This window comes from Choloepus didactylus, chromosome 27 (genome assembly GCF_015220235.1).
Source record: "Choloepus didactylus isolate mChoDid1 chromosome 27, mChoDid1.pri, whole genome shotgun sequence".
NCBI lineage: Eukaryota > Metazoa > Chordata > Mammalia > Pilosa > Megalonychidae > Choloepus > Choloepus didactylus.
In genome coordinates, this window is record NC_051333.1 from 4,939,745 (window position 1) to 4,960,973 (window position 21,229).

Here is a 21,229-nt window from a genome sequence, read left to right on the forward strand (position 1 = left end):
ATGTCCACGCCCAGTTTTGTGGTGTGTGCCTGTTATTTGAAGCACTTCCGTCACACTGGGTTGTCTGGGGCAGCTCTGGGCTATGGGGCTGGCAATGGGCAGGAGTGTTTCCTGTCCACCAGGATGATGGCTGTGAGCGGACACCCCCCTTTTCTTGGGAAGTTGTGGTGTTTAGTGAATTTTCTCAGCCACTGGATTATTGCGTTTTGTCTCAGAGCTCTCCTAGTTCTGCTCTTGACTTGACCTGCCCAAATAGTAAGTCTTTGAAGCTTTCTGTATTTGGCTTCTTAGAGTAATTGTTTTAGAAAAAGAAAAAAGGATTAAAAAAAAAAACAAAAAAAACGGGCCCTCCTCAGAGATCTAATGGGTTATTGAAATGCTAAGAGAGAAAGCAACCAGGGCCATTAAGGAAAGGTCCACAGGGCAGAGAGATCAGCTTTTCTTCGGGATTTGCATATGCGCTTCAGGGCCCTTCCCCTTTCTATGTTCACCAGAACTCCAAAAATCCTCCGCTTTTATTTTGGAGTTTTTCGTGTTGTTTTTTTTCTATGCCTGTCTCCTCTCTGCTGGGCTGGCTGCTCTCAGATTCTCTGGTGTCTGGTCTCAGTCTATCTATGGTTGGAGTTTGGATCAGTAGAATGAGTTTCCGATAAGGGCTGCCACTGCAGTTCTCCCTTTTCCTTCCCGGAGCTGACAGCCCCTCCTCCCACGGGACTGAGCCTGGCAGGGAGGGGCGCGGTCCCCTGGCCGCAAAAACTTACAGATTTCGCTGATCTCAGCAGTTCCACGTTTTCATGAGTGTTGTATGAAGTATGCCCAAAGTCAGATTGCTCTGTGGTGTCCAGTCCACGCAGTTCCTGGCTTTCTACCTACTTTCCTGGAGGAGTAACTAAAACATACAGCTCACCAGTCTGCCATCTTGCCCCGCCTCCCCTAATTAGGTGTTTTTACACTTTGGAGTCGGAATGGTTTTGCTGTATTGCCACATATTGGTTGGGTATATCTTTCAGCATGTTAAATGAAACAAAGTATAACCATCCCTCTATGTCACATTCATGCTGAAGTAGTTGTTTTGTCTTATTTTTATATTTAAGCTTGTTTCATTATATTGTAAAACATACCTAATGATAGAATAAAATCTCTTGTTTAATTTTAAATCCAATGGCCTCTGAGTTTAGAACCCAAAAGTTCTAATTGGAAATTGAGGAAAATACTTTCTTTGTAGGTAGTATATATTTTGTGACTTTGTAAATGTCAATACTTTAGCAAATGGAAAATTCTAGAATTTTGGGCATATGCTTTCCCAAATAAAGCTTGCTGAAAGTAAAAAAGGAAAAAAAAAGACCAAGAGAAGAATAAAATATACTACTTAGTGATTTATAATGTGCAGTTTAAATTCTAAAATTCCCCTGTAGGTGTGTATACAAGGTTGTCTACACAGTTACTAAAACATAAAAACATTAAATATGAAAACATTAAAATATATCAATTGATGATCTACCCCTGTTTACAAAGCCTGGTTGTGGCTCTGTAACCAGGGGATAAAAAACACTTAATAAACTTGGGCTTTGGCTTCCCTAAGACTGAGATGCTTCATGAGTATGTTGATGACTTGTGATGCAGAGATGCAGAATCCTTTGTGACTGGAGAAGGTCCCTGGAATCCTTGTCCGCATGCCTCAGAGGTCCTTGATTTCTGCCTCTATTGTTTTGCCATCCCCCCACCCCCCTATCTCCCCATCTTTCTCATGCTATTGTATAGCTTCTGTCTTTACTGGAATCTTCTGTAATTTGTGGACTCTCCTGAGTCTGTTCAATGATCTCACCCTGGGTAATTGCGGCAGCTTTAATCCTCCATTTTAATGTAAAACATTGTGCTTGAAGAGGAAATATATTTTTTGAAATTAAAATCATGCCCAATGTATCTTAGAGTTTAATCACTACTTAAGGAAACCAATTATGAGACTTTCCAACTGTATCGTAGAGGGATTTAAAAAACTATACCTGAAGTTGGGTTTCTGCACTTTCAATGAGAAGCATAATTTACATATCTTGGTCAGTATGGGGGAAGCAGAAAGTTGTTTTATTTGACCACAGGATCAAGCCATATTATACAATAAAGGAATATCAGGAATAATATAATCTTTAATCTCCATCTGTCTGATATCAAGGACTCTCTCTCAAACAGTTCAGAATTCAGAGATGGAAAATAACTGTGAGTAGTCATCTTTCTCATACCCTAAATATCTGACTGGCTTAAAAGGAACAAAATCTGTTATAAAGATGATGGCTTCTACTGTATTTCATCCAATCCAAAATGCCACTGATTGTAAGATACATCATTATTTTATGCACCAATAAGAAAAATTTTCTACTTAAATATGTCATGCCATCAGTTGAACACCACCTCTTAATTAAAGGGGGGAAAAGCTTCATCTTAAAATCTATGAAATACAGTTTTACTCAAGAGGCTCAACAATTTCCAGATCCATTTACAAATAACATCAAACAGTAGGGGGAAAATATATATATAGTAATATATTGAGATTTCTTACAAAAATCACATACCATGTACTTCCATAAAAATTTATGTTGCATTATAATGATATAAGGATTCAATGAAGATATTTTACAGGATACTTTATATACATTTCAGCATACGTACTACATATTCACAACTGATATGCTAACACATGCAACTCCCAAATATGAAACAATTTTCATAACAAATGTAGGTACAAATCCCTCACATATTCTGAGATTGTTCTGGTATACTTCTTGCTTTGTTTTCTGAGAAATCAATTTATTATAGAGTTAATATTATTTATAATGCAGTCTCATATAACAAAAGGAAAAAAATATCCTCATAAAATGATATCCATGAGAGCACGATTCCCTGGATTCATTAAAGCATGTAATTTTTTCCTCAATGTCAATTTTCTGATACCAGTCTAGGTGAATTTCAGGCTGACAGCATCCCCACAGTCAGTACATACATAGACATTCCTTCCTGTTCATATTCTCAGAGCCACACACAGATGACATCTGTTGGAAAAGGGATTTCCTCCTGGCCGGCATTGTGCCCAGTTCAGCTCTCTGATGGGTAATGAGGTGTGAGTTTGAAAAGAAAGGTTGGTCACATATACTGTAGTCTTGGGGTTTCACTTTTATATAAACTCTGCAGTCTAATGGGCAATTCCCTCTCAGTGTTTCCTTTTGGCTATTCACCTTAGTCATGGTTTCTCTCCTCTGTGAGTTTTCTGATGTAAGATGAGGCTGGATTTGTGGGAGAAAATTTTCCAACACTCACTTCATCCATAAAGTTTCTCCCCTGTGTGAGTCCTTTGATGGATCAAAAGATATGACTTCTCGGCAAAAGATTTCTGACATTAACTACATTCATAAGGTTTCTCTCCTGCATGAGTTTTCTGATGTAAAACAAGGCTAAACTTGATGGGGAAAGTTTTCCCACATTTGCTGCATCCATACGGTTTCTCTCCTGTATGGATTCGCTGATGAATAATGAGGCTAAACTTGTGAGAGAGAGTTTTTCCACATTCGTTGCACTCATAAGGTTTCTCTCCTGAGTGAATTCTCTGATGAATGAGGAGAGATGACTTTCGGCTGAAGGCTTTCTGACATTCACTGCATTCATAAGGTTTCTCTCCAGTATGAGACCTCTGATGAATAGTGAGGTGTGACTTTTGGGTGAAAGCTTTCTGACACAGACTACACTCATAGGGTTTTTCACCTGTATGAGTTCTTTGGTGTAGAATGAGACTGAACTTGATGGAGAATGTTTTGCCACATTCACTGCATCCATAAGGTTTCTCTCCTGTATGTGTTCTCCAGTGGGTATTGAGGAGTGACTTTACACTAAAGCCTTTTCCACATTCACTACAATTATAAGGCTTTTCTCCTGTGTGAGTTCTCTGATGTCTAATAAGCTCAGACCTCTGGATGAAGGCTTTCCCACATTCACTGCATCCATATGGTTTTTCTCCTGTATGAGTTTTCTGATGTAAAATGAGGCTAAATTTAAGGGGAAATGTTTTCCCACATTCACTGCAACCATAGGGTTTCTCTCCTGTGTGAGTTCTCTGATGGATAATGAGTTGTGACTTATTGCTGAAGCTTTTCTGACATTCACTGCATCTATAGGGTTTCTCTCCAGTATGAATTCTTTGGTGCAAATCCAGTTGTGACTTATCACTGAAGCCCTTCTGACATATACAGCACTCAAAGTGTTTCTCTTCTGTGTGAGACCGCTGATGTTTATTAAGGCATGACTTACCGGTAAAGGCTTTCCCACATTTATTGCACACGTAAGGCTTCTCTGCAGTATGAGATCTCTGATGTAGAAGGAGATGGGAATTCTGGCTGAATACTTTCTGACATTTACTGCATCCATAGGGTTTCTCTCCAGTGTGTGTTCTCTGATGTTTAATGAGGTCTGACTTCTGGGAGAAAGCTTTCCCACATTCACTACAGTTATATTGTTTCTCTCCTAATTGAGTTTTCCAGTGTTTAATGAGCTGTGATTTATGAATGAAAGGCTTTACACATTCGTTACATTCACTGAGTTTTTCTCCAGTATGAATTTTCTCATGATTAGTATGAAAAAATAATTTGTCATGGTCATTAAGTCCAGCTTCATTTCCTGCATAGTTTCTATTTTGAATAATGTATTCTAGATTAGGTTTCAAATGTTTTCCTTGTGCGTCAAATGTATGAGATCGTTGTACTAAAGGAATCTCTAGGTTTGAGCTCAGATGAGATGTTTTTCCAAAGGCATTACAGTTGTGGTCACTTTCCATTGTTTCAATGTTGCCTTGGTTTTCTTGGTGACAGTCTATATGACCATCAACTTTCCAGGCATCTTCTAGAAAGGAAGTCAATGAATCCACCATGATCATGTAATAAATGGGGTAGAATCTCATGGCAAAGGCCAAAGAGAGAAGAGTAAGTGAGACTGTGGGTATAGAATAAAAGTCTAAGACATTTAATAGTGGAAGGAGGGAAAAATGGAAGAAACTACAGAAGTATGAGAAGTACACAAAATAAGGTGAAGAGAGGAAAATTCATGAATTCTTGAATGTATAGGAAAAGGAGCTAATACTATGGATTAAAGGGATTGAGACATGGGAAAGGCAGGTAAATAGAAGATGAGAGAGAGAAAGATATATCAGGAAACCACATTCCAAGGTATGAAAGGGATGGATCTAATCAGGGTACATAAAAGAAAGAAATGTGTTATTTAAAAAAACAAGCAAAAGGAAGGATCTAAGATGGCATATAGAGAGGAGTGGAAGCTAGTTAGTCCCCCTGGAACAACTAACAAAAAACCAGGAACAACCAGTAAATAATCTGAAATAACTGTGGGGGGACAAATGTGACTGTCCATTCATCATACATCAACCAGAATTGGGAGGAATGCCCAAGATCACAGAATAAAATCTGTAAGTAAAAACTGTGGATCCAAACCAGGAGACCTCTCCCCCCACAGCCCAAGCTGCAAAGCCTCATGGTGCTAGAGAGAAGCTCTCTCCTAGCAAGTGAATATAGCTCAGCTGAGCTCCAACTGGGGTTTTTATTAGTGAGTGTGGACTGCTCACTATGAGCTACAATCCCCAACAAGCAGCCAGAGGCTTTGGGTGACGACTGACCTTGGAGAGCCAGAGGGTTGCCACAGACTAGCCCTGAAGGGGATTTTCAGTCCCTGTTTTGGCTCAGTGGAGAAAGCCTCAGCCATTTTCAGTTCCCAATGCTATGACCCAGACAAGGATGGAGATAGCACAGGCAGAGAGAGACCATTAAAATGCTAATGACCTCTCCCTAAGGGGGCCTATCTTCTCTAAGAGGCCAGCTCTACTACCTGCCTTCCATTCAGAACCAGACCCCAGAGCCTGGGAGAAACAGCCATGGGCCACACCTCCTTACACCAGTCTGGAATTACAGGCTGACAGGCGCCACCTCTGGGCAGAAAAGCACAGTGACCTGAGGCATCACAGGGTGTACCAATTTTCTAAGACACACCCTCAGGGAAACCAGATACTGAATATTTCTTCCTTCTGGGACCTGAGCCCATTCTGGTCTGGGAAAACCTGATTGGGGTAACCAAGGAAACCATGCCTAGACAACAGAAAACTACAACCTACACTAAGAAAAATGAAGTTATGGCCCAGTCAAAGGAACAAACTTACACTTCAACTGAGATACAGGAATTGAAACAACTAATAATAAGTCAATTCAAAAAGTTTAGGGAAGATATGGTGAAAGAGCTGAACCATATAATGAAAATACTGGGTGTACATAAGATAGAAATTGTAAGTTCAAAAACCAACTGGCAGAATCTATGGAAATGAAAGGCACAACACAAGAGATGAAAGACACAATGGAAACATACAACAGCAGATCTCAAGAGGCAGAAGAAAACACTCAGGAACTGGAAAACAAGGCACATGAAAGCTTACACACAAAAGAACAGATAGAGAAAAGAATGGAAAAATATGAGCAACGTCTCCAGGAACTTAAGGACAAAACAAAAAGCAAGAATGTATGTCATTGGTGTCCCAGAAGGAGAAGAGAAGGGAAAAGGGGAAGAAGCAATAATAGAGGAAATAATCAATGAAAATTTCCCATCTCTTACAAAAGACATAAAATTACGGACCCAAGAAATGCAGTATACCCCAGACTAGATCTGAATAGGCCTACACCAAGACACTTAATAATCAGATTATCAAACATCAAAGATAAAGAGAGAATCCTGAAAGCAGCAAGAGAAAAGCAATCCATCACACACAAAAGAAGCTTGACAAGACTGTGTGTGGATTTCTCAATAGAAACCACGGAGGCAAGAAGGAAGTGGGGTGATATATTTAAGATACTGAAAGAGAAAAACCACCAACCAAGAATCCTATATCAGGCAAAACTATCCTTCAAATATGAGGGAGAGTTTAAAATATTCTCTGACAAACAGACAATGACAGAGTTTGTTAACAAGATACGTGCTCTACAGGAAACACTAATGGAAGCACTGCAGACAGAAAGGAAAAGACAGGAGTGAGAAATCTGGGTGATAGCAGCACAGCAATGTAAGTACACTGAACAAAGATGAGTGTGAATATGGTTGAAAGAGGAAGGCTGGGACCATGTGGGACACCAGAACAAAAGACGAACAATAAAGACTGGGACTGTGTAACTCAGGGAAACCTAGGGTGCTCAACGATTGTAATAAAAGGTACAAATATATTTTTACATGAGGTAGAACAAATGAATGTCAACATTGCAAGTTGTTAAAATAGGGTGGGATTGGGAGGAAAATACAGTCAATGCAAACTAGAGGCTAGAATTAACAGAAACATTGTATTATGCTTCCTTTAATATAACAAAGGCAATCTGCCAAAGCTAAATGCATATGGAGGGGTGAGGAATAAGAGAAGAGTATGGGACTCCTGGCATTGGTGATGTTGTCTGACTCTTTATTCTACTTTAGGTTAATGCTATCTTTCCTTTTGTCACTTTCTAGCTATCAAGTTTTGTTTTCTGTTTGTTTGTTTTTCTCTTTCTCTTTTCTTTTTCTTTTGCCTCTCTGCCTTCTTTGACTCTTCATCTTTGTGGAAGAAATGGAGATGTCCTTATATAGATAGTGGAGATGGTGCTGAATACATAAATAGATGACTATACAGGGAACCAATGATTGTTTACTTAGGATGGAATGTATGGTGTATGAACAAAACCATCTTAAAAGAAATGGGTTGATGAGGAAACCTTGAGGGCACTATATTGAGTGAAATAAGAGACATAAGGGCAAAATATTGCAGGGTCTCGCTGATATGAACTAATTATAATATATAAACTCATAGACATGAAATATAAGTTACCAGGATATAGAATGAGGCTAAAGAATGGGGAGAGGTTGCTTATTATGAGCAGAATGTTCAACTAGGGTGAACTTAAATGTTTAGAAATGGACAGGGGTGATGGTAGCACATCGTGAGAATAACTAACAGTGCTGAAAGGTGTGTGAAGGTGGTGGAATGAGTAAGCTCAGAGTCACGCATGTCACCAGAAGGAAAGGTGGAGGTTAAAAGATGGGAGTGTATAAAACAGTGAATCTTTTGGTGGACAATGTCCATCATTAACTGTACAATATTAGAAACCTCTCTCACGAACTAGAACAAATGTATGACACTATAACTAGAAGTTAATAATAGAGAGGCATATAGGGGAAAAATATATACCTATTGCAAACTATATACTACAGTTAGTAGTATTTTAACATTTTTTCATCAACAGTAACAAATGTACTATACGAAAACTATGAATCTTTAATGGAGGGGGTGTGGTTAGGGGCATGGGAGGATGTGAGTTTCCTTTTTTTGTCTTTATTTCTTTTCTGGAGTAATGAAAATGTTCTAAAAATTGAAAAAAAAATTGTGTTGATGGATGCACAGTTGTATGATGGTACCATGGGCAATTGATTGTACACTTTGGATCTTTGGATAGTTGTATGGTATATGAACAATCTCAATAAAAAATATATATATATTAAAAAAAAAAAGCAAGAGTTTTAAGATGGTGAGTTTAAGTCGTAAGGACCTCATGTCAGCTGTTCTAAGTAACATTCAAGGTTTGAGAACCTCAAGAAGTGTTCTCCAAAGAATATCTCAATATTGCTACCACATTACTGACCAACTGAGAACGTTATTTCCATTTCTGCCATTGGGCTGTTTTTCATTCACTTACCTGGATAAATCTGACTCTGGATTTCTTCCTCTAATATCCATCGTTTTCCTTGCTCCAGCTGTAAGACTGCATCTTCTTTTGCAACTTGGTACCCTATTCATGGGAAATTATAGAGGACCCATGGACCCAACTACTTGGTTCCTGAAAAATGGGGAAGATTTCATTTAAAGGGCTAGGTAATTTGCATCACAGACCTCTGGATGAAGGCTTTCCCACATTCACTGCAACTATACAGTTTTTCTCCTGTATGAGTTTTCTGATGTAAAATGAGGCTAAATTTAAGAAGAAATGTTTTCCTGAGGCTTTTTACTTGGAAGCTGACAGCAAACACTGTCAGGGGCCAGAAGGGTACTAAGAATCTATAAACACATGAAACTCAAGTCTAAAAAAATAAAGCACTTGTGAGGCCTCACCTTTCTGGCACTAAGAAAGGAAGGGTGACTGACTGGGTATACTACGTAACCAAGGGAAGCTCTGCTTACCCACTGATACTAGGTGGCTATAATTCTCCAACATGACTTCTTTGTAGAGGTTCTTCTGAACAGGGTCCAGGAGCTTCCACTCCTCACAGGTGAAGACCACAGCCACATCCTTGAATGACAGTGACTCCTGTGATAGAATATTCCCATTCATTCTAAAGGGATGACCATTGGTTAGAAATATGAAGATAAACAGGAATTTGTTATAATGCTTTTTCTTATAAGTAGGTTTAAGTTTAAGGTAAGTCATGGGCTGCCTTATATGTACCTAATTTTGCATTATAGTTCATAGGAAAAAACAAAATTTTTAGTTAAAACATTCTATTACAGTGGTCCATTCGGTCACTCGCATGTTCAATCATTCATTTACAAAAGAGAAATGGAATAAGACATCCTTAAAGCTTTTAGTCTAGAGTTCATTTGCACCTTTCACGTGAGTACCCATATGCCAGATACTGCAAAAGTTACAGCTTTATAAACTAAGCTCATTCCTATCCCGTGACTAAACTTTCACTCAGAAAGTCTGTATTGTTCAAAGCCTGCATTTTTCAAATAAAGGTTTGGCCCATGCCCAGCTCCTGGGGGATAACTTTTAAGCCTCTGTAATATCCTGCCTGATATGAGTGTCCTTGTTTACCTGGGACCTTGGGCCACAACTGATAATCTATGCCAATAGTGTGATTTATGGTGGTGATCATGAGCCAAATGGTATCAGCTTGCGCTCTGGAGAGACTAAGGTCGGCCATGTGGAAGTTAAGCCATTCCTATATGACCAGCCCCCAATAAAAACCCTGGACATCAAGGTTCATGAGAGCTCCCCGACTGACAATACTCCATGCATGTTGTCACATATCACTGCTAAGAGAATTACATGCTGTCCATGTGACTCCATGGGGAGAGGACAACTGAAAGCTTGTGTGGGTTCTCTCCTGGACTGAGTTCTGTAAGTTTTTTTCCATTGCTGATTTTAACGTGTGTCCAAGTGATATAATAAACCATAATTGTTAATATAACAACTTTTCTGAATTCTCTGAGTCCTTCTAATAAATCATTGAATCTTAAGATGGACTTCAGAACCCCCAAACCCAGTTGGCATCAGAAGTGGGGTTTGCTAGAATAGCCCTGACTCCCTGAAACATGGCAAAAGCATGGTTTGGGAAAGGAAAAACGGAAGGCCAGGGACTGAAGAATTTTTGATTCCTAGCCAGTAGGTCACCCATGGTATGGCACTGCAGCTGCAATGAAATCGACTACTGGAGGGAAGAGGGTAAGAATTACCATGGAATTGGAAATGGTTGATCCAACTCCTAAGGACTTGGCTCATGGGACACCTACATACATCAGCAAATGTAAACAAACAAGAAACAAGTTAAATGTATAACTCCTTAGTTACTGCACTCTGCAATAGCCTAAATGAAAGTAAAGGAGAGCATTGGGGTATATCCTCATGCTGTAGCAAGTACAGATTTCTGTCTGAATTAGAGGAGCTTGGGAAAAATTATGCCAAAACACCAGATAGCAAAGAAAATTACAGTGATTTGTAAAATAAGGAGTGGGGAAAGAATAGGGGGAAGAGTCCAAGGCCTCATCCTGGCCGGGGGGAAATCTTAAAGCAGTTATTAAGAAATGGGATGAATAAAGCAGACATTGAAGGGTTCATAACAAAGGTCTTAATGCAACAAAACAGGAGCTTGTGTGCACCAACAGGAGCCCCTGCAGGACCACTGACATTGAAGGGCCCTAAATAAACCTGCTCTATTTACCCTACTGCTCTATTTAATCTAATTTGAGGGATTAAAAAAGCTGGAAGGCAAAGATGAGCATAAGACACCTGATCTCAAATAGCCTGTGAGAAGGTCTGGAAAACTAATAGGGGTGAAGATTGGAGAAGGGGCCATGGTCCCTTGGCCTGGAACCCTGGTAGGGACCCAAGGTACATGAGTGAGTAAAATGACCACGGGGTAGAGAAGAGACTTTTCTGGGTTTCCTTGACAGGGGAGCCCAATGCACTGTAATTCTAAAATCTGTTGGTGAAGTCCTAATGGAGTCTACAGTTAGATTGGAGGAAATGCGATGCAACAGTTGAGAAATTTGAATGTTTGGATGGAAACTGGGATGTTCAAACAGACTGTCTGTGAAGTGGTTGTGTCTCCTTTGCCTGAATGCATACTGGAATGGATATTGTGTCTGTGAGTTTCAGAGCCAACCAAAAGGTTAGAGAGAACAGTCCCCACAAGACAGCCCACATTTCTGACCCGAATTCACTGTCAGTTTCAATAATTCACTAGAAGGACTCACAAAATGCACTGAAAGATATAAAACTCATAGTTATGGTTCACTACATTACAGGGAAAAGACACAGATTAAAATCAGCCAAAGGAAAGAGAAACAATGGGCAGAATCCAGGAGGGTTCCAACTGCAGAACTTTGGTCATCCTCTCCCTATGCAGACATAGATGGCATTAAGTCCTTCTGGTCACAATGTTTAACAAAACACACAAAGTAGTGCCATCCAAGAACACTCACCCAAGTCTTTGTTGTCCAGTTTAATTGAGGATAGATCACATATTGCCCATATGGCTGACCTTTAGTCACTAGCCATCCCAGAGGTTGGGCTAATACTTAGTCTCCAGTTCCTCCAGACGTTGATGGCATGTGGCCCAAAGCCCCCATCATAAATCTCATTCACTATTTGGTGGCCAAAGGCCCAGAGGCAAACAAAGACACTCCTATCAGTCAGGACATTCTAGAGACCTAGAAATCGAGACTATTGGAAGGATACCCACATGGGGCACACCTCATGGCAAACACTACGGGAATTTAAGGGCTGCATTAAGGTTAGAAGTGTTGATGCCCAGCAAGAGAATACCCCTCCAGGATTGGAAGGTAACTGGAACCAGTAGGGAGATTTCCTGGTATGCTTGCTTGAGGTGGCCACCTGAGCCCATGGGATGAGTGGAAATGGGGGAGGTGCAGCAATGCAGCCATAGGCTGAATGTCAACATTTTCTTCTTGCATCCTCTGGGGCACAAAGTGTCCAACAAGTACTGTTGTCTGTGCCAGTGAAAGAGGCAGAGACTGTAGATGGGTATGGGGCAGACTCACTGGGGGGAAGGTCCCACATATAGCTGGAAAGTTGGACTTATGCCAGTAGCCCTGGGGGACTACAAGTGGGTCTTGAAAGGAACAGACACTTATTCTGTACTGACAGTACAAAATGCAGTAGAAGCAAATGCTCAAAAATCTATAAAAGGAGTGGAACTGAGTTATATTTCTTCTTTCCTGATACTGATACTTATCCATTCATGCTGTATCTGACATAGAGTTTGCCTTATAAATGCTGAATGCTATTCTTTTAATTTTATGTATTATTAAATCTCCTCAAATTCACCACGAACCCAATTGGAAATAAATAGACAAACAAAAAACTCACCTGGGACTTAGCCATTTTCTGCTGCCCGTGGACACAGCCAGCAAGTCTAACATCTTTTCTATTCTTAACTCTTTCTACTCTTCTCTGAAGCTCTACTAAGAGGTTTCTGGTGAAGGATGAAGTGCTGATCCTAGGGTCTCCTCTTCCTTCCCTCATAGGTACTATCTTATCCCCAGGAAGCCTGGTCCTAAGTATTCAAAGCAAATTCACCCTGGCAGACACTAATAAAAACAAAACAGGTAGATGAGAAAAATAAACAATTAGCAATCTTGGAAATGAAAAACAGAATCAGTAAAATTAAAGACCTTACAAATACGATTAAACACAAGACTGAACATGTTTGGAAAAATGAGTAAGAAGACTGAAAGATCATATTGCTAACTTCACCAAATATGCAAAGGAGGAAGAAAAGGTAATAAAATAAAGAGAAGCAAGGAGCTTTAAGACAAGTAGGATAGATCAAGAGGCTCTAATATACCCAATAAAGTTTCCTGAAGAACAGATCAGAGGGAAAGGGAGAGAATAATTGAAGAGCAAAGTGTCTGAATATTTTCCAGAACTCTGGAAATACAAAGAAATCTGCTGGGTATTCCACTTTTTGAGAACTGAAGAGGGTAAACACAAATAAACTTGCATTGAGACACATTTTGGGGAAATTATAAAATATCTAAGAGAGAGAGAATAATTTAAATGCTATCAAAGAGAAAAGATTATTCATTTACAAAGATCACTGGAATTAGTGGACTTCTCATTAGTAACAACAGATTCTAAAAGACAATAGAGCAATCATTGCAAAGTAAGGAGAGAAAATATCTGTCAACCTGAATTTTAGATTCAAATTACCATGAAAGGGTGAGGGAAAATTAAAAATATTTTGAGATAAAATGAATTGAATGGATTAAACTCATATACTAAAGACAGACCATCAGATTTAATAGCAAAAAACATAGTTCTATGTAGCTTTCAGAACACATCTCTCAAACCCCATTCCCTGTCCCCAAGACACCCACACAAGAAAAGAAGGCAGATTATAAGGGATATACATATATATATATTATTAAGCAGAGGAAAGCTGTTGTAGAAATGCTTCCTGAAGTCCACGATTGTAAAAATTGTTAAAGGATGTGTTTCAACAGGAAGGAAAGAGAAATAAGAAGAAAAGTATAAACAGAAGCTGACTGTACTGCTTCTTTAAAAGATAATATAAATTTAAAGAAGATGAAACAAACTCTTGATTACAATAGCAATTTTGGAGGTGGGCAGATTGCTTAGAAGTTAGAATTCAGAGGCCTTTTGGAGGAGGTCGGAAATCTAAATTATTTAAAATTTCATTAACATGTGTTAGAAACATTAGAATAACCACTTAAATAACTAAAATGCAAACTACAATTTCCACACATGCAAAAGGAATTCAATGGGGAGGAGCTAAGATGGCGGTATAGAGAGGAGTGGAAGACTGTTAGTTCCCCCCAGAACAATTCATAAATGACCAAAAAACTAGTAAATAACCTGGAATAACTGTGGGGAGACAAACATGACTGTCCACTCATCACCCACGAACCTGAATTGGGAGGAATGCCCGAGATCGCAGCATAAAATCTGTAATGTGGACCCACACTGAGAGCCGAGAGCCGAGAGTCCCTCCCTCACGGAAGCCTCGTGGTGCTAGAGAGCAGCACTCTCTCAGCCCAGCTCCAACTGGGGTTTTAATGTTAGCTGCTCAATACAGATAGCGAATCCTCAACAAGCAGACACAGGCTTTTGGTGACAACTGACCTTAGGAGAGTCGGGGGCCATATCTGACTCAGGACAGGGAGCCCAGAGGATCGGGTGTTATCTCTGGCTGATGGGTGAACCTGGGAGCTTTTTTGTCCCTTTCTCTCTCTGTGGAGAAAACCTCAGCTGTTTTCAGCCTGCAGCGCTTTGCAGTAAAGACAGCTCAGCCATTTTAAAATCAAAATACTCTGATCAGCAGAGTCAGAGAAACAAAGAACTTATTGACGTGCAGATGACCTCTCTGGAGGGGGCATAGCTTCCCAAGAGGAGAGGGAGGGGCCCAGCTCTACTGCCTGCCTTTCTGGAACCAGACCCCAAAGCCTGGGGGAGGAGAGAGCCACAGGCCACACCCTCTTACACCAGCCGGTGACAGGCTGACAAGTGCACTTGCCGGGCAGAAAAGCACAGGTGTATCAATCCTCTAAGAAAAACCATCAGGGAAACCAGATACTGAATATTTCCTCCTTCTGTGACCTGAGCCTGTTCTCATCTGGGAAAACCTGATTGGGGTGGCTTAGGAGGTCAGATACCTAGACAACAGAAAACTACAACCTACACTAAGAAAAACAAACCTCTGGCCCAGTCAAAGGAACAAACGTACACTTCAACTGAGATACAGGAATTTAAACAACTAATGCTAAATCAATTCAAAAAGTTTAGAGAATATTTCGCAGAAGAGATAGAGGCTGTAAAGAAAACACTGGCATACATAAGGCAGAAATAGAAAGTTCAAAAAAACAACTAGTAGAATCTATGGAAATGAAAGGTACAACACAAGAGATGAAAGACACAATGGAAACATACAACAGCAGATCTCAAGAGGCAGAAGAAAACACTCAAGAACTGGAGAACAAAACACCTGAAAGCCTATATACAAAGGAGGAGATGGAGAAAATAATGAAAAAATATGAGCAACGTCTCTAGGGTCTTAAGGATGAAACAAAGTACAATAATGTACTTATCATTGGTGTCCCAGAAGAAGAGAAGGGAAAAGGGGCAGAAGCAATAATAGAGGAAATAATCAAAGAAAATTTCCCATCTCTTATGAAAGACATAAAATTACAGATCCAAGAAGCTCAGCGTACTCCAAACAGAATAGATCTGAATAGGCCTACGCCAAGACACTTAATAATCAGATTATCAAATATCAAAGACAAAGAGAGACTCCTGAAAGCAGCAAGAGAAAAGCAATCCATCACATACAAAGGAAGCTTAATAAGACTATATGCGGATCTCAGCAGAAACCATGGAGCAAGAAGGAAGTGGTGTGATACATTTAAGATACTGAAAGAGAAAAACCGCCAACCAAGAATCCTATATCCAGCAAAGCTGTCCTTCAAATATGAGGGAGAGCTCAAAATATTTTCCGACAGACAATGAGAGACTTTGTGAACAAGACACCCGCCCTATAGGAAATACTAAAGGGAGCACCAAAGAGTGATAGGAGAAGACAGGAGTGCATGGTTTGGAACACAATTTTGGGAGATGGCAGCACAACAATGTAAGTACACTGAACAAAGATAACTATGAATACGGTTGAGAGACGAAGGGTGGGAGCATGTGAGACACCAGAAGAAAGGAGGAAATATAAAGAATGGGACTGTGTAACTTGATGAAATCTAGAGTGTTCAACAATTGTTATAAAATGTACAAATACGTTCTTTTACGTGGGAGAACAAGCAAATGTCAACCTTGCAAGGTGTTAAAAATGGGGAGGCATTGGGGGAGGGATGCAATCGACGTAACTAGAGACTGCAAATAACAGAATCATTGTATTTTGTTTCCTTTAATATAACAAAGGTGATATACCAAGGTAAATGCAGATAAGAGGGGGGATAGGGGAGGCATGTTAGACACTTGACATTGGTGGTGTTGTCTGACTCTTTACTCTACTTTGATTTAAGGTTACTTTTCCTTTTGCTACTTCCTAACTGCCATTTTTTTTCCTCTTTCTTTTGCCTCACTACCTTCTTTGACTCTCCCTCCTGCCTTGTGGAAGAAATGTAGATGCCCTTATATAGACAGTGGTGAAGGTGGTGAACACATAAATATGTGACCATACAGAGAACCATCGATTGTTTACTTAGGATGGAATGTATGGTGTATGAACAAAACCATCTTAAAAAAAAAAAATGGGTTGATGACAAAAATTCAAGGGCAATATACTGAGTGAAATAAGCCAGACACATAAGGACAAATTTTGCAGGGTCTCACTGATAAGAACTAATTATAATATGTAAACTTATAGTCATGAAATATAAGGTACCAAAATATAGGATAAGGCTTAAGAATGGGGAGCAGTTGCTTAGTATGAAAAGAATGTTCAACTAGGATGAACTTAAATGTTTGGAAATGAACAGAGGTGTCGGTAGCAAGATGTGAGAATAACTAACAATGCCAAATGGTGCATGAATGAGGTGGAAAGGGGAAGTTCAGTCATATATGTTACCAGAAGGAAAGCTGGAGGTCAAAAGATGGGAATGTATAAAACTGAATCCTACGGTGGGCAATGTCCATGATGAACTGTACAAATATTAGAAAACTCTTTCATGAACCAGAACAAATGTATGACAATACAACTAGAAGTTAATAATAGAGGGGCATATAGGGAAGAAATATATACTTATTGCAAACTATATACTACAGTTAGTAGTATTTCAACATTCTTTCATAAACAGCAATAAATGTACTATACCAACACTACGAGTCAACAATTGAGGGGGGTTGGTTAGGGATATGGGAGGATTCGAGTTTCCTTTTCTTTTTCTTTTTCCTTTTTCATTTCTCACTTTATTTCTTGTCTGGAGTAATGAAAAGGTTCTAAAAATTGAACAAAAATTAAGTGTGGTGATGGATGCACAGCTGTATGAGGGTACCAGGGGCAACTGATTGTACACTTTGGATCTTCGGATAATTGTATGGTATATGAACAAGCCTAATAAAAATTAAAAAGAAAAAAAAATAATGGAATAGTAGAATGACCAAAAATGTTATTACAAATAGTAAAAAAAAAAAGGAAATCAACGGGAACACAAAAAACTTTACTAATTCAACAGATGGCAAGGAAAGAGGGGAAAAAAGCAGAGAAAAACTGTGGAAATCAGAAAAGATGAGACAGAAACAAGTCAAAATTTACATAAAATAACCATAAATATAAAAGGATTTATAGCTTGCCTATTTAAAGACAGAGTATCAAATTCAAAACCAAAACCAAAATCTAGCTATATGTAGCTTTCAAAAGATAAACATAAAAAACAAAAAGACATTAAAAAGTGTATCAAAGTATAAACCAAGCAACTATTAACATAAGAAAACTATTGTGATAATATAGATAACAAACAAAATAAAACTCAGGGCCAAAGCGTTAGTAAGATGAAGAAAAATACTCCAGAATAACAAAATAACACTTATCCCAGGACAAAAGTTCTCAAATATGTTTACATCCCTCAATACGGCTTTGAGACAATCAGAAAAACAGGAAAACTGATTATGAAAAAAAAAAAGATGTCCATAATACTAAGTTTAAAAAAAGCAGTATGGTGCTCTGTGTGTGTGCATAATCTATATGTACATATAAATGTCTAAAAGTTGACAGTAATTTATTTGGTGGTAGGTTAATATGACAGTTTAAAGAAATAAAGTAGTATATATTATATTATTACAATAAACATATAATTATTTTATAACAAAGAAATACAAACAAAAAAGCCATCCCCATCATGGGATTTTGCCAAAATTGTACCTACAATTAAAGCTACATTCAGAGAAAGACAGTTACAAAGGGAAAGGTAAGAAAAAAAAAAGTCAAATGAAAAATATTTTAAAGCAAAAAAAACAGAGAATTAAGTAGGAATACTGAAATACTGCTTGATAGCATGTCTTGGGTACCTACTATGTGTCAAGTACTTTAACTGTATGGACTGATTTTTTTTAAACAAATGAGGAAAGAGTTTCAGAGAGGTCGAGAAAGTTCCTCGACTTTACACAATTAGTATCTGGCACAATCCAGGTAAAACAGTTCTGCCCAAATCCAGAGACCTTGCAAGGGCTAGAAACCTAAGAAAATCAACTAAAACACTTTAGTAATGATAAGAATTCAGTAAAGAAACAAAAGAGAAAATGTTTCAGACAGCTGCTTTTGTACATACCAGAAAATAAAAAAATAAAAAGTTCATACAGAAAGAGAAATCATTTGCAATACCAACAAAAATATATACAACCTAGCAATGAGTTTAACAAGCAATGCCCAGCCTATATGAATATTTTAACATGACAAACCTTTCTAAATTATTGTAAAGATTTAATGTGATTCAGTCAACATCCCAAAGATGTCCAAGTATAGAATAATATGTAGACACTAACAAGGCTTTATACCAAAGTTGGTTATACTGGACCAATTGCAACAAATAAGGTTAAATGAAAAGAAAGCAAATTATGCAACTACTTATGCCATGTTATCACACCTTTGTAATAAAATCAATCATAGAAAGAGGAAATATACCAATATTCTAACAATGTTTATCTTTGGTCAGCAGGATCTAAGGAACTAAAAGGAAAGATCCAAGAGAAAAATGCTGTAAATATGGGGACCTGAGGGTAAGAAACTATGTTTTTCATAATAGGCTTTTTACTTTGGATTTATTTAAACCTTGATCATTTCAGAATACTTCCATTTTTGTAGGGTCAGTGAGAGGAGGCAGTGACTCAGAGGAGGTTATAAAACAGGTTTTGAAGGAGGCAAGAATGTAACCTACAAGAAGTCAGTCCCCTTTACCCAGGAATGGTCCTTAAAAACCCAATACTGTAAACAACCCAAAGACCTCCCAAGCTCCAGCCCACATATGCCTCTTGAGAACCAATGCCTGCCCCCATATATCCAAAATGTGGGACACACGGCCACCCCAGTTCAAACTAATATAGAGTTGCACAGGTAAACCATCAATGGCTTATTCAGACCCAAACATCCAGAACCTCATGCCTCTCAGTGACCCCTGGAGAACCTCAAAGACAACAATGAAGCCTGCTTCAAGTACTGACTGTGAGGACCCAGGGCCCAGAGCCCCGCTCCTCCTCCGTTAATGAGACACACGCAGCCGTCTACATGACCAGGCAGCAGGCCCCTCCCCGCCAAGGGGAAAGCATTAAAACTTCCTTTCCCTAATCACTGTTAGTAACCAAATCTGTGAGAAACTCCAGTGTCACAAACCTTTATAAGCCCCACCTTAGCACTCCTCTCCCTCCTTCTGCACAGTTCACTTTCCACAGTCAGCTGCACATAAGACCATCATCTCCTGCATTAAGTCCCAGTTCAACCCATGTCCACTTCTGTGCCTGGTGTGTTCTTCGGTCTTAGGGCTACTCTTCGTTGGAAAACTGACCTTCCACCAATGCCTACTCCATTCCCTGATCATCTCCAAGTATGCAGAAATCTCTGACCTCCCAAATGACTTTTCAATCACTGTCCCAGCCCCAAGGAGCTCCAATCATTGATGTTTCCTCAAGGACACCCCAATCACTGACCAACCTCAAGGACAACTCCATCCCTGACTCCCCCCCAAGGATGTCCCAATCACTGACTTACCTCTAATCACTTACCCCGCCCTTACCTCCCCCCAGGAAGCCTTAATCTGTGACCTTTTCCCAAGGTTACTCCAATCACTGACTTTCTCCTAAGGACACCTGAATCACTGACCTCCCCCCCAAAACACCACAATCACTGATCTCCCAAACGATGCCCCAATCACTGTCCTCACCCCCAAAGATGCCCCAATCACTGACCTCTTTCCAAGGATGTCCAATCACTGACCATTTCCAAGCTACCCTAATCACTGACATCCCTCTAAGGCCATCCGGCGAAGATCTTTCCCAGATTTTCTCAGGAATTGACATATATCCAAAGGCATCCTAATTTCTGGTCTCCCTCAAGCGCACCCCAATCACCGACCTCCTGCCATGCACTTTCGTTATCAGTGACCTTCCCCCAGGGGCACCGTAATCACCGAACTATTCCCTCAAGAATATCCCAATCACTGATCCTACATCACGTCAATCATTGATCCCATGATTTCAAGACCACATCGACACTGACCTCCTCTCCAAGGGCGCCCTAAGCACTAACCTCTTTCTGCAGCGCACCCCAATCCCTGACCATCCCCAGGCCCCCTCTATTCCCGACAGTCCCTCTCCATCAATCACGGAATCCGCACCCCCACCGCAACCCCACCCCCAAGAGCTTGCTCCTCTCACGGACACTCCACAACCCTCTTCAACCACAAACCATAAACCTCCACAAATCCAGTTCAACCTGATTCCACTCCCGGAGTGCGAAACTGAGATCCGTTTAAAGAGTCTTAACGCATCAGTTGAGGTGAAAGGACCTTGGTCCATCACTTTCGCTCCAGATTCACACACCGGGCTGCCCAATCTCACTTGGCAAGCTTAACATCTGGCCTTCAAGCTGCGGACCAGCACCCGGGCGTCCTTTCAGAGACCTAGATTCTATTCGGTTTTTGGCCTTTCAGACAAAGGGACTCTGAAAAGATGACAGCGGTCCCTTTCAGCGGATTTATGAGGGAGCCGCCATCTTGCAGAATCACCGCCCAGCCCCATTTCCAGAGCTAGGGGTCGCTTAGCCGCCTCCCCAAGGGTTGCAAAGGGCGATGCGCATGCGCTGCGCGTCTCCGCCGACGGCGTGCGCACTCTCCTCCTTGCAGGAAGCACCGAGTTCAAGATGGCCGCCTCCGCTCTGTACTTGTACGGACGAAGCCGTAAGTCAATGCAGTGAGCAGGGCCAT

The 21,229-nt window shown here is 40.0% G+C and overlaps 1 protein-coding gene across 1 annotated transcript; it reads right to left on the reverse strand.

Moving 5' to 3' along the window:
- Positions 1-1,527: 1,527 nt before the first annotated feature.
- On the reverse strand, positions 1,528-21,074 carry LOC119521299 (zinc finger protein 84-like). The gene is made up of 5 exons (XM_037819415.1): positions 20,740-21,074; positions 12,660-12,880; positions 9,230-9,356; positions 8,748-8,840; positions 1,528-4,881 (listed from the first exon to the last, which is right to left on the reverse strand). The coding sequence occupies exons 2-5, from the start codon at positions 12,813-12,815 to the stop codon at positions 3,389-3,391; spliced, it is 1,869 nt and encodes a 622-aa protein (XP_037675343.1). The 5' UTR covers positions 12,816-12,880; positions 20,740-21,074; the 3' UTR covers positions 1,528-3,388.
- Positions 21,075-21,229: the final 155 nt, after the last annotated feature.

Excerpts from the sequence above, each read along its gene's own strand:
- LOC119521299 (XM_037819415.1), bottom strand. The coding sequence starts at position 12,815 with ATGAGGGAAGGAAGAGGAGACCCTAGGATCAGCACTTCATCCTTCACC. Across the intron at positions 9,357-12,659 it reads AGAAAATGGCTAAGTCCCAG|GAGTCACTGTCATTCAAGGA; the intron begins GTGAGTTTTTTG and ends ATTCTATCACAG. Across the intron at positions 4,882-8,747 it reads CCAGAGTCAGATTTATCCAG|AAGATGCCTGGAAAGTTGAT; the intron begins GTAAGTGAATGA and ends CTTCCTTTCTAG.